This window comes from Pagrus major, chromosome 18 (genome assembly GCF_040436345.1).
Source record: "Pagrus major chromosome 18, Pma_NU_1.0".
NCBI classification, from domain to species: Eukaryota; Metazoa; Chordata; class Actinopteri; order Spariformes; family Sparidae; genus Pagrus; species Pagrus major.
This window is the reverse complement of record NC_133232.1, coordinates 8766567-8781174: the sequence shown is the minus strand read 5'-3', so window position 1 is coordinate 8781174 and position 14608 is coordinate 8766567. Positions and strand designations below refer to the sequence as shown.

General features: G+C 39.6%; 1 protein-coding gene across 1 annotated transcript; it reads left to right on the top strand.

Moving 5' to 3' along the window:
• Positions 1-3386: 3386 nt before the first annotated feature.
• smu1a (SMU1 DNA replication regulator and spliceosomal factor a) lies at positions 3387-9156 on the top strand. The gene is made up of 12 exons (XM_073487564.1): positions 3387-3499; positions 4062-4272; positions 4771-4923; positions 5108-5218; positions 5393-5521; positions 5655-5774; positions 5885-6001; positions 6234-6361; positions 6511-6637; positions 6753-6920; positions 7131-7283; positions 8047-9156. The coding sequence occupies exons 1-12, from the start codon at positions 3474-3476 to the stop codon at positions 8143-8145; spliced, it is 1542 nt and encodes a 513-aa protein (XP_073343665.1). The 5' UTR covers positions 3387-3473; the 3' UTR covers positions 8146-9156.
• Positions 9157-14608: the final 5452 nt, after the last annotated feature.

Here is a 14608-nt window from a genome sequence, read left to right as displayed (position 1 = left end):
CGTTAATAATAGCACAACAATAGCCTCAATTTGTGCCTCTCAGAGAGCTGGTGGTAAAGTAGCGTTAGCAAGATTTCTTTAGGTTTATTGCTTGTCTGTTGCAGACAACACATGGAGCGATCACTAACTAAGATATTTAGGACTGGGAGTGTGCCAAAAACAGTCGAAGTAATGACTTTAATTGATCTCTCTAATGGCAGTAACATGTTTTTTTCCATAATTCTGCCATGGTACAATAATGTAAACTGCAGACCATTTGTACTCAGGTTAGTGAATCACGCTGCACTTGTTTGTGTTCCTCAGACAGTGAGTAGCCTCTTACCACAGAGAGCACTGATCAATTCTCTCCTTTCTGTCATCAATGCTCTACACAAGGTATGTTGCGTAATGCTCCACTAGCTGTTCACAGTGTACAACTCGGTTCACACAGCATGTGAAGGTTAATATGTTTTCTTCCTTTGTGTAACATACAAATCAGATAAGATAATCCTGTATTGATCTTCAGAGGGGAAATTCAGGTGCTACACCAGCAAAAGGACACATACAGATAAATTGAGAGGCTCAAAGAGAATAAATAATTGATTGTGTATAAAATAAGAATAGAATCAAAAAAGCGACTTCACAAGGTCATGTAGACACAAAACTACAGGCGATAGCTGTACACATCAGTACTTGAACTAACACTGTCTAAAGCACAGTGACATATTGGTGTTATTAATAGCAACAAACTAGATCTGATATATTCAAGTCCATCAATCCATCATATAGTATGAACTGGAAAATGCAGCATCAGGTTTTCTACTCTGTTCTATTTCTGCACGAATCAAACATCAAACATCTACTCCTGAATCAAACCAGTAATACAAGCTTTTATTTATTGGTATCTGCACATTAATGTTTGGTGATGTGCAGAGCTGAAAAGCAGCACACATGCAGAACGTCTCTTAATAGCCAGTGCATCCTGCTCCAACAGCACACCTGTAATCCTCTCTTTGGCTGACAAGACATCGCAAAGCTTCACTATTATTTGTAATTTATTCTTATCTGGTTTTATTTCCATTAAAAGTAATGCCACTGGATCTCAGCAACGGCGGGTATTTGTCTTTCCAATGTGACTTTGTTTGCATTTCTTTGTTATAATTGGCACGCTCAGAGTCCTCAGAGACATTTATTATGCGACTGGGTTGTGTCATTAAAAAAATATATATATACAGCTGTCTGATAAAAGTTGTGATCTGTCATACATAGGACCATGTCATGACAGATCCAGCCACATTGATCCCTGGATCCTAACCCTCTGCCTCACTCAGATTGACTCATTCATCTATTCATCTCTTAAACAACCTGCCCTTGGCTCTCTGCTTTGATTTGTTATTATTGTCAGAGCGATGAGTATTCAGTGTGGCCAAATGGTCATTTCAGTTAAGCATTTTAAATGGTTTCCATGAGAACAGAAGAGATTGTGATTGTGAGGATTGTGCCAGAAATGCAGAATCATTAATGTTTAGCAGAAATGTGAACACTTAACAGGGTTTAATTCATTAATGTCAGGATTTGGTCATTTTGTCCAGAGTGTAAACTAATGACACTCTGAAAGTACGTTCTCCTTTGCTCTTTGGCTGGAAAACATTGTGTGAATCTGAGCTGGGAAGTGTTTTGATGTCAGACATTAATTCATAACACGGTCCTCCATCACTGAGCAGGTGGAATTTATGCTTGTTTGTGCTCACAAAGTGTTAGTTTCCTTCCTGACAGACCAAAGAATGGCTGAATCTCTTTGTGGTGGTAATGTGTTCTAATTATGATGGAGACGGCTAACTTTATTGCACACCATGAATGGCACCTCACATAAAATAGGATTTTCTTTGTTTTTTTGCGGAAGGATGAAGTGATTACATTACAGCCTTTTGTGTCGCTGTCATTCTTCCAGTGTGGTGGCGTCTTCCTCATTGGTGAGCATTCTCCAAACAGCCTCTGCTTTGTCATGCCAGAGGATGGCCAAATTATATTGACATCTTTGTTCTGCTCTTATGTTAATATATTCAGAATGACTGTGGTGTTATGGAATTGTTAAAACAGCACTCCTCCCCTCCCCATCCTATGTGTGTCTCCTCATCGTTTCCCAATATATTTCTCCATCTGCAGAGACAAATGAAACCAAACGAGGTCTGCTCTGTTCTTGGTGCCAAATTCATTTCCAATGTGGACGGAGCTCACAGTGGAGTTGTGTCATGATTGCCCAAAACAATCAAACCCCAGTCGCAGGAATGCAGACTGAAGTGGTGCTGCGCTGAACATCATCATCATTATCATAACCTTGAAAGACCTTCACTGGCAGAGAGAAGAGAGTCAAGGGGCCTCTGAGTGATAGCTGGGCAGGGGGCGCCCTCTGTTGATCATCCTGGGAAAAAAAACAAGGAACAGCACCAAAGTAGATGGGGATGTTTAGGCACATTAAGGCTTAGGAGCATTAAAGGTTCATAACAATCACATTATAATGAAAGACATCTCAGTGAAACCTATCTATGCTTTAATTGATGTAGAAGGAGACAGAGAGAAAAACAATCCAATCGAACCACTATTGACTAAATGGTCATCCTGACAGGGTCAATTGTAGCCTCTTCTAGGACTCTTGTTAGTCCCTGGACCTGATTTTGAGAAATAACTGATCGCATGTGTATATTAAATCTACATATATAATAATATAATAACTACCATGAATGCTTATTATTATTACTATTATATTTCTTATTATACTATTACTGAATGAAATTAGCACCTGACACCTGCCAAATACAGGGTAAATGGCAGTGGCAGGTATGAATTTTAGATCAGGTTTGTGACCTAAAACTCTAATAGATTTTTCTTAGGCTATGTTACCGAATATTATTTTGAAAAAAGCAATCTGCAGAGATTAACGTATCAGTGACTCAGTGTTTACAATTCTTAAGCGTTGTACAGAAGTGGCAGCCAAAGTGAAAGTGAGTGAAATGAAATGTTCAGTCACCTGCCACAGTGGCAGGAAAGGAAAAAACTTAATTTCAGCCCATGTATAAAATACATACATGCATTAAGTTATATTTAATATTAAAAGAAACTCACTTCTCACTTATTGATATCAAAACAATTTCATAGTCTGGATTGAAATCAACATTTGACTGTCTAAACAAACAAGGAAAAGGTTAGTGCACTTGGTAACATTGCTTTGCACAGATGTTGCCATATATAACCTTGTGTTCATATATAATATGTAATATTTCTGTATACAGTAATATTTTTACCTGCATTCATTTTCGGAGCCTTTTTGTATGTATTTCAAAATAATTAATCCGCTTTATATGGTGAGAGTTTTATTTTGAAGGTCCCTGACTCTTCCCACTACTTCCGTGTTTGCGTGTGTCCTGCGTGTCGGTTTCTTGCCTTTGCTACAGACTCCTGAGTGTGTTGTTGCTTCTGTTTTGGGACAAATAATCATGTCTTTGGAGGTGGAATCCGCAGAGTAAGTAGTATAGTTAATTACTCTTGAAGCAGGGTAGTTTCTATAATATATTACCGGCTAATAACGCCACATTATATTACCGTTTCTGTCACTGGGGCCTACCGCATCCTTTGCTGCAAACTGCTAGCGTTAGCGCGCTAAGCTAACAAGCTACCTTACAGAAACCCCCATGGATATTAGCTTCTTTTAAAACGAAGTGACTTAGAGTAATTACAGTCTTAAGTGTTTCGGTGTTATTTTGAGTATTCTATGATGTTTCCATCTTATCCACAGTCATTCTCTATCGGATAAACACAATTGGAAAAACGGGAGTTAGAATAAGTTAGCATTAGCTAACGTTACACTGCCAGTTGTCACCGATTCAGCTCTCACCGGGAGTGTTACATTTTCCAGACTAAGTTAGCAAAAGTCAACTGATTGTCACTTATTATTGTTGTCAAATGAACCACTAACATCCAACTATGACTCCTTATTTAACACATTGACATTTGAATTGCTTCAGCTGGGTTATCTTCCAGTGTTTGTATATCTAGATAAAATGAGTACTTTGTGTTATCCACAGCGTGATCCGTCTGATTATGCAGTACCTAAAGGAGAATAACCTGCACCGGACTCTAGTCACCCTGCAGGAGGAGACCACCGTGTCGCTGAACACTGTGGACAGTATAGAGAGCTTCGTGGCAGACATAAACAGCGGCCACTGGGACACTGTCCTGCAAGCCATCCAGTCCCTCAAGCTGCCAGATAAGACCCTGATAGATCTTTATGAACAGGTGAGCTTTGCATAAATTGAGGTCTACAGCTTATGTGAACATCAACTTTACATTGTGCTTATTCTGGATTTTGATATCCTCCTGTATTCCCATTACATCCATAAGAACTTTGAGGAAACATATTATTGCCTTATTTTATTTTTCCCTTGTCTGCCTTTTCTTCTACTTCATACACTTAATACAGCAGGTTTTTGTCTGTTTAAAATGCCAGTATTTTGTAGTCATGGAACTGACTTTGCTATGTAGCTGCTCATCTCTAGCTTTGTCTTTTCTTGGTGCCTGTGTAAAGCTGTTTGTGTTCGTCATGTCTATGCAAGGTTGTTGTATTATTTCATTTCTTAAACTATATTCTGATACCTTAAAACTTTTTTTAGATAGAAAGGCCCAGCATTTGTTCTGCTGTTTTCATTGCTCATGTCAACAGATCTTTATATGAAAAGAACCTCGTGGATCATGCGTTCCGCTAAATCCGATCTTCTGTGTTGTTTTTCTGACCAGGTGGTGTTAGAGCTGATCGAGTTGAGAGAGTTGGGTGCAGCCCGTTCACTCCTCAGGCAGACCGACCCCATGATCATGCTAAAACAGACCCAGCCAGAGAGATACATCCACCTGGAGAACCTGCTGGCTCGCTCTTACTTCGATCCCAGAGAGGTGAGTCCAAACTAAACTACTTATTCTCCATCCTCACTAGAGCAGAAGAATGACATGTAATACTGTACAGTCTGCATCTGCCTTCAAACCTCAAATTGGTTAAATTCCAAATGTTGCGTGAAGAGGACCCCTCAAAGATTCCATGTGTGTGGAGTTTCTGATATTTGTGTCACTTGTTGTCCAGGCATACCCAGATGGCAGCAGTAAGGAGAAGCGCCGGGCGGCCATCGCCCAGGCCCTGGCAGGGGAGGTCAGTGTGGTGCCACCCTCTCGTCTCATGGCTCTTCTGGGACAGGTAAGTGATATTGTGACTCACCAATGTGCATTTTAACCTTGACATTTGCTACATATTTGCATGGCCGTGTCTCGTGATTAATATTCACAACGCATACAAGTTATATTACCACCAAAATAAAGTGCTAGTTATGATTTTGCTCACTGTCTGTTTTGTTTTCTTCTCCTTCTTCAGTCTCTGAAGTGGCAGCAGCATCAGGGTCTTCTGCCTCCTGGTATGACCATTGACTTGTTCAGGGGTAAAGCTGCTGTTAAAGATGTGGAGGAGGAGCGTTTCCCCACCCAGCTCAGCAGACACATCAAGGTACCCACACTGTCTCACAGTTCTAAAAGTTGTAATCAGTCATTTTAGATTTACACCTCCTGGAGTTATCATACATTTCATGGCATGAATGTTTTGAGTGTTCTGACGTGACTTGTGTTTCTTCCCTGGACAGTTTGGACAGAAGTCTCATGTGGAGTGTTCCCGATTCTCCCCTGATGGCCAGTACCTGGTAACTGGCTCTGTGGACGGCTTCATCGAGGTCTGGAACTTCACCACCGGCAAAATCAGAAAGGTACATTATCTTAAGTAAAAGTCATGCAAACCAGATTTACTACATTTACACATAGTGTTTCCAAATGACTTCTGCTGACTTTAAGTAATTGTATGTATTGTGTCCAACAGGATCTTAAGTACCAGGCTCAGGATAACTTCATGATGATGGACGATGCAGTGTTGTGTATGTGCTTCAGTCGAGACACAGAGATGTTGGCCACTGGAGCTCAGGATGGGAAGATCAAGGTAGACTTGAAACATTAGCACACAGACTCTTCATTTACTGTCATAAATGACAAGGAGTCCTCACATTTAAGATGCTACACCCAGCAAATGTTTCACATTTTTGTTCTGAAACAATCAGTTGATTATCATAATAGTTGGCCATTAATTTTCTTTTGATCGACTAATCATTACACCTCTAGTGTCATGTTGCAAAAACAAATTAAAGTAAGCCTGTGTCTATGTTTGTGTGTAGGTGTGGAAGATCCAGAGTGGTCAGTGTCTGAGGAGGTTTGAACGCGCCCACAGTAAAGGAGTAACATGCGTCAGTTTCTGTAAAGACAGCAGCCAGCTCCTCAGTGCCTCCTTTGACCAGACGATCAGGTAAACTCATATCTGACCAAACACCCTCACCCTTTTTTACGTCTTCCAAACTCCAAATACACCTAATAATTAATTATTTTAATTGACAGGGCATGTGTTCTCTATATTATTAAATCATTAATTAAGTATTAAATTCTTCTTTGCCAAAGAATCCATGGACTGAAGTCAGGTAAAACTCTTAAAGAATTCCGTGGTCACTCTTCGTTTGTGAACGAGGCCACCTTCACTCCAGACGGTCATCACATCATCAGTGCCTCCTCGGACGGTACAGTCAAGGTGAGAGAAGCAGCTGCAAAAATAAGATCGCTCTGAAATACTACTACTAGCTACTCAGTAAATCTTTTACTGGCATTAATGTGTTTGCACGTATGCTGTGTATCTCTGGTGTCAGGTGTGGAACATGAAGACCACAGAGTGCAGCAGCACCTTCAAACCTTTAGGTTCATCAGCAGGCACTGACATCACAGTAAACAACGTCATCCTGCTGCCCAAGAACCCCGAGCACTTTGTAGTGTGTAACCGCTCCAACACGGTGGTCATCATGAACATGCAGGGACAGGTCAGTACAAATCATTACTGCACTCATCAGTCTACAGCCACTTTAAGCTCAAAATGTTGTTTTTTTCCCTCTTAAATTCATAGTAGTAAACATGGAATATTGTCGTTTTTTTTAAAGATGTTTGTTTATGAAACTAACCCTGCCTACCTGCCGGACCTTTAACATATATGCTTTGTGTGTGTTTGAATGCACTTGTGACTCTCTGTGCAGATCGTGAGGAGTTTCAGCTCTGGTAAGAGGGAAGGCGGTGACTTTGTGTGCTGCACTCTGTCGCCCCGCGGCGAGTGGATCTACTGTGTGGGTGAAGACTTTGTGCTCTACTGCTTCAGCACCGTCACCGGCAAGCTGGAGAGAACGCTGACGGTAAGTCATTGCACTCGGGAGCACAGATCAAAGTGTCCAAAAATATAACGGCACATTTCCTCCTCTGCTCATGCTACACAATGCTCTCACTGTACAGTTTTTTTTAAAGTCTTGATGTTGAGGTTGAAGCTCTTTTGTTTTACTTTTTAAATGAGTCGATAAACAAGAACAGACAAAGAAAAATCTGACCTTTACGATCTTTGCTGTATTTTGCCAGTTTCTAGAAAGTCTGCATAAGTCATATAACATTCCGTATCTCTGAAGGAGTATACTGCACTAGTATTCAAAGTCTATGTATGGACAATTTCTTTAATAATGTAAGTGTTTTTATATAAGTTCACATCATGCAAGGAGCCCATTTTAAGGATATTACCAGATTACTTAGCAAACACTTTCAGTTTTAATAACTGTGCAGTTATTACTAGAATTCTACAACTGCTGTGTGTATGAACATTTGTTTACGATCCTGTTTGACTCAGGAGCGAGGAGCTAACACTGCCAGGGGCTCAAGCATAATTAGTTTATCTAGAGATGCACATACTGATGTTGCTCTTCTTCATTTTGAGTAAAAAATAATTACCACAAGAACAATGTTAGGTTCTTATGTGCTTTTTGCTTTGATGGCCAGAAATTCTTTTTAGCATGATCTTTATAGCGCCAATTTTCACGTAGCTTGTAACTTACCTTATATACCACTTGGAGGGGGGGGGATTCCACTTTCATTTTAAATGGATTAAATGGTTCTTGCTCTTCCTCCCTTCAGGTCCACGAGAAGGATGTGATCGGTATCGCCCACCACCCCCATCAGAACCTCATCGGCACCTACAGTGAGGATGGTCTGCTGAAACTCTGGAAGCCTTGAGATGTTGAAACCGAACTGAGATTGGACGTTCTCACACAGCAGCTGCTCTCCTCACTCTGGACACTGTTTTGTTATATTTCCTTTTCTATCACTGGAGGAATCTTTCCCTTTAGGTCACTGTGAACATGTTGATGATCTCAATACATATTCAGCTGAATGTTTCAATGTCAAAATGTGTAAACCACTGAAGCCACACAGCTGAATATTGGAAACTAACAACAATTTGGGGTTTTGGAGTGTTTGCACAGAAGAGCCTTAATTAGTTTAAAAAAAGTTTGAGTTTGTCCACTAGAGAAATTATTTAAAGTGTATCTTACACAGCCACATCATTTTCTTTATATGATTTTGTTAGAATTTGTGTCATGTTAAGTGGTTGGTGTGATTTTTGAAAGAAACTCTTGTGAACCAGGCATAGAATTATTTCAAATTCTCTGTAACTGTCCATTACGCATATCAAGAAAGGTACTGTCATATTTGTCCAGATTTTTTTTAAAAAGAAGAAAATCTAGTTCATTCATAATCCATGATATTAAAGTCACAGTTACAGTTTAATGAGGTTCTTTTGTGCATCACCTGATCTCTACAGACATTCAATAACTTAACTTCAGAGAGAGAAGGGGAGTTGTCAGAGTTTGGGGGGGGGGGGGGGGGGGAGGAGTGTAGATACTAGACTCTGTTCTTGTTTTGAAAATTACACTTTTTTGTAAATATATTTTTTATTTTTTTTTGTTTTTTCCAAGAAGACCTGGTTAAATAGTGTGTTGTTGTTGGTTTGTTTCCAACAAGACTTGAACAACAACTTATGGCATATTATTTTATATACATGTATTTGTTTCCTGAAACTATTCAGATCTGTCAACTAGGAGAAACCAAATAATACATTAGGTCTATTAACAACATCATTGTCAGGCATTTTTTCCTACATTAAGCTCATACATTTTGAACTTTTCGGATGTACACATTTCAAATTAATGTAGATCTGTCTGTGCCATTAAAGCTGTTTAACCAGAACTATGTGAGCATGTGAGCATCTTTAAATTGTGTTAACCTTTTGTGTTGGAGAACTGGAATATGGACACAATTGAATATAAACATTTTTTAGACTGTCAATAAACAGGGACAACCAGATGTCAGTATACAGCCGTTACTAAACATCTTTGTATTTGGACGTCAGACTCTTAAAAACATCTGGATTACTTAATTTCCATCCATGCATGCTGCCTCTGTGTAATAGAAAGATGGAGAGTTGACTGAGCTTGATCCCTGAACAAACTGTGGTGTGATGGTTGTGAGTACAGCAGCTCTGCAGAGAAGAGCGTCAAGTCAGCCAGAAAGACAGATACCAGGAGTTTGAGTATGTCTTCAAAATAAAAGCTTGCTTTGGTCACTGATAATAATTGTATGACTTGGCACTTGAAACTGGTATGCCTCAAATATGTTTTCTGAATTGTTCTTCATGGAGGAAATCAATCATACTTTTTACTTAGGCTGCAACCAATAGCCATTTTCAATATTGATGAATCCACTTATATTCTCATGTAAGTGTTTTGTCTATAAAATAGTAGAAAATACAGAAAAATTCCTAGTATAAGTCTTTAAATTCCTTGATTTATCCAACCATCCCTCTTAAACTTACATATGTTGAATTTGTATCATGTATAATTAATTAAAGCAGCAAATCTTCACATTTGAGAAGCTTGAATCAGAAGATCTGGGGCATTCTGATTAAAAATGAATTGACAATCAAAGCATTTAGGCCAGTAATTCATTGTCTGGTGGTCAACTAATTTTCAACTCAACCTTTTCCGCACTACAACACAGCTTTTATTTTCTCAATCTGTGATGGGAAGTTGTTTCCACATTGTCGGTAATGTGACAGTTGCAGCGCAGCAGGTCAGGGAGGTTGAATTAGTGTTTAGTGTTAGAGGGGCTTCTTCTGGTTGCAGTTACTATGGCAGGAGTTCTGTACTTCAATCTACTTTTATTCCTGCATTGTGGATCATTTATCCTCATTTCAGCCACACCTGATGATGACGGGACTACTGTGAAATCACATGTAGCTTTTACTACAACCAAGAGCCTTTTTTCTACAAGGGAAACCAACACCACGGAGGTTCCCACCACAGGATTCACAGCCAAGTCAACAACTAAACCTCCAGAAACAACCACAACTACTGAAGCTCTGACCAAAGACACTAAAACAGCAGAGAGAACAGAGTCCAGAAAAGTAACAGAAGAAGAAGAAGAAGGTCCTTTAGAATTGGGTGAGTTTAGTCCCCCAATGGAAACAATATATTTCTGTGGAACTTTGCATTGTGTGTTTGGTATATATTTGATTTATATATAATAATATATAATAATAATATTTTATTCATTTTTAATACGGTGATTATATTGTAGCCTTGTGAAGTTGTTATATGATTTCTACTTCTTTAGAAAGAAATGTCAAAAGCACTTCTTTTTTTTACAACCTAACTAATTGCTCACTAGTTTTACATGTCTCATTACTTTTTTCAGAAACAGCCTTGCTGTTAAAGTTGACAGTGTTGTTTATCTGTGCAAACACTCATAAGCTCTCATAAGGAGTAAATGTGCAGTTGAGTTTGAGATAAATTAAACAAGCCTGCAAACTCAGGGCTGGTGGTGTTCTGGGATCAAGAAATGCCCGTCTGTATGTCAAAAGTTCAAAAAGTCCAATACCCATTGATTAAGGAGCTGCCATTAAAAGGGAATCCAGTTAAGGGTTTGATAAAGCCTGATAGATTTTCAGTGTACAGAGAGCTGCGTTAGTCTTTGCATATGTGCGGTCAGGGAGTCAGTGTCCGAGGGTTGGGGGAGGATGTTCCACATTCTAGCCTGTGTGCACTGAGACATTTAAACTGTGTGTTTTCTGCTGATGAAAACCAGATGGGCTGCGTGATGCCTCATACCAAAAAACCAAGAACAAGACCCCTCACACTCCTCAAAACCAACACTCCCTGAAGCTGTGGCTGCAGCCAAATGGCTATAATGTAAATACATGTAAAGCTCAGCAGTATTTACATGAATCCAGTCTCAGGTTTTTAAAGCTGGTTTGTGCTGCTAGCTGTAGCTCTCTATGGTATTCTCTGTTAGTGGCGATAAAGATGTCTGCCTTCTCTCAAATACAGTATAAAGAAAACAAGATGGCACTTAGCTAGTTGTGCTAAAATTGCAAAACATTTAAATAAAAGAAACTGGAAAACGTTACAGCACAGCCTTTGTGCTTTGATCACCACAAGCTAAGTGCCATCTAGTTCCATTATATCAGAGAGAAGGTAGGCATCTTTACAGCTGCCATCTCCAAAAACTCACACCAGAACAACCAAGATGGATAAATAGCACAACAGATGAGAGGAAAAATATGTATTGCATTGCATTTGCATTTGATTTTGGGGTGAACTGACCCTATTTCCCAAAATGTTGAATTATTTTACTTTAAAGTTGAGTTTTATGGGTTCTTCTTGGTATTTCTGTTTACATCATGTTCTATGAGGTATGCATATTTCCTACTATGCATGAAATGGTTTGCAATTTTGTAGAGAGAAGGTCCACCAGGAGCGTTAAGGTAGCAAAGAAGAAGCCCAAAACAATCCAGAGGAAACCCAAACTCATCGCCAAGAAGCCAAAGGTTGTTAAGAAAGCCAAACCTCAAGTCAAACAAAGAGTGAGCCCGCCAGTGGCCACGGAGACGGTTCCACGTATGTATAGGGGTCAGCCCTGATGTATACAGTATGTCAATCAGACAAGGGTCAGATATTAGTGGCAAATAGTTTTAAGTGCTTTCAGTGTTCAGTTGTTGGGTTTGCTGTGTCAGGACAATCAGAGTGGCATCCGGTAGCTTTTTGATACTTACTACACTCATTGTGGTTGAAACAAACCCACCCAAGAAAGCATCAAATAAAACTATTTGCTAATTTAACACTAGATTCAGACCCAGATCTGATTTTTGTGGGCCCCATGCTGAGGCAGCACATACTGTATATCTAAACTTGTATATCATGAGTAAATTAATCCAATCTGCTGCTTCAAATCACAAGCTTCACTACTGTCTTAAAGAGTCTGTACAGTCTGTTTGGTGTGCACGTCTGTGTTTCAGCCTCCAGAGACCTGCAATTAGTCTACCAGCTGCTTTGTGTGCATGCCTTCTCAAATATGTGTATGTATACATATTTGTGCTGGACCAGAAATTGAGTCGACTGAGGATGTGTGTGTACAGAGTGTCTGTATATCTAATGTGTGTATGTAGGCCTACAGCTGAGGGAAGCAGAGAGATCAGCTTGTGGAGGTCAGCTAGAAATAAATGCTGAGTAAGCAACTTGTCACGTCATGTCAAATCAGAGCTGATGCTCATTAAAATCCACTCAGGCCTGCCAGACACTGCTGGAGTTAGTTTAACATTGAGTGATACATCATGTGTGGAGGTTTGGTGACCACAGTTCGGCCTTTTTGAGAACACCAAGTCACAAAATACAGAGTGCCAGCGAGTCAGTGACAGGCATACGGGACCTTCGCTGTCATGTGGTAAACACTGTGATAAGGTTGCAGTTTGGTTAGGTTTAGGAGAAGAACACAGTTTGAGTTAACAAAAGTATAATACTTATGTACAAAACTCATGTTAAGTTACATACTGGACATGAGTTAAATTAAATCAGCATTGACTTTTGGTGGTCTCCTGGGTGAAAGTCTGGGTGTGTATTAATCCACCCTAATTTCCGCCCTGCACAGACATTCTTGCTCTTTATACTACGTCACCTGACTTCCTCCTTTGCTCCTGTCATAATAACTACAGCCACTAGAGGTTGCCATTTCACAATCAACTTCAATATCGGTCATAAGAAACGGCTTGCACAGACGACCAATAGGGCTGTTTTTCTGGTGAGGATGGCCTGGAATTGGAATCATTAAGCCAGGGGGGTCATGTCTAGAGACCCAGGGAGATGAGACTGTTTCTTTGATGACTCATCTCAGGGCTCCATCTAGCCCTTGTGGTTCCTGTAAAGTAGGCAAAAGGAAATGAAAAAGGTTTTTGGGGGGGAACTGATGTGAGAACAGAACAAGAGGGAGAGAGTTAAGCATACCTTACGTAGGTGAGTCATGGGCTTTGTTCCTTTATAAAAAAAACTTTATTTAGAGGAAAAGGCAGGATCCTCAGCTTCAGGCAGATAAGAATCAGAAGACTGACCATTCTTCTCCCCACTAAACCACATTTTTCTTTATTTGTATTTCAGGACCATCAAGTGCTTCAAGGTTTTGCCCCCATGATTTATTTTCTCTCACAGTGGACTCTTTTATTTATCCAGATAATCAGCTGGGTTGTGGGCCACTTTAATGTAAAATAAATTGATTTTTTTTCTTATTTTTTTTTTTTTTTGCATCATTGTCAGTTCGCCAAGTCTCTCTGGCTCAGCTTCAGTTGTTTCAAAAGTTTGGTGGTTTGGCAGGAATCCACTGCCTCAACAGCAACAAAGAGACATTAGTTTTTAGAGCTGAGCAACATTTTGAGTCACAAGTAGCTCAGCAGAGATGCAGCTGGACTACAAGGCAAAAGGGGGATATGGTCTTTAAAGGGAATTCCACCTACATTTAGCATCCATTTACCCTGCCTCTATACCTCCGCCTGAGACTTTTTAGCAGCCAGTAAAGCTTCCTGGCAGGAAGAGGCAGTTTGAACCGAATTGAACCCTCCAGACAATGTGAGTCTGTCTGAGGTGTTAATACAGCAGCAGAGGAGCCTGGACAGGTCTAAAGAAGTTGGGCTTTCTCTGTTTCCTGCTGGCACTTTAACTTCTCCTTCAGTTTGTTTCTTTAGCTCAATTTGTAAATCCATCAGTGTTGGTGGACGTATTTTAATTAAGTAGAAGTCACAATATTTCAATATGAAAAATATGAAGTTTTTAAACTTTCATTCCGTTATCATGTAATAACCCTTAAGCTGATGGAAAGTCAGGTAAAGTTCAATTCTCCGAAACAACTGAAGTAGATGGGGACAAAACAACTCACCCTAACCCTAACCCTTACCCATACAACCCAGTCCAGCGAATCCAAGTCTCGGGAAGCCCTGACATCCCAAACTAATTTACATTATTTACATCCTTTTACAAAAGATTTTGTCTCTATGATGGCCACTGCATATGATTTATAATGTTCATGCTCTTCACACATTTAAAAAACCCTCATGCCCTGTATGGAAGCATCTAAATTTTTTATGTTTCGACACTCATTTATTCATCTTTTTTTAATATCTCACCAGGCATTTGTCACATTGCTCAGATATGAGAAATCTTTTAGTGTTATATAATGTATGCACATTATATAACATCAAAATGTCTTCTTTCCTCTCTCCTGAGTGATTTGATTTGCACTCAAGTGCTTTTTAGAATTGCTCTTGTGATCTTTCCCGTCTCAAGAGTTCAATCATGCATACATATGTCAATATATATGC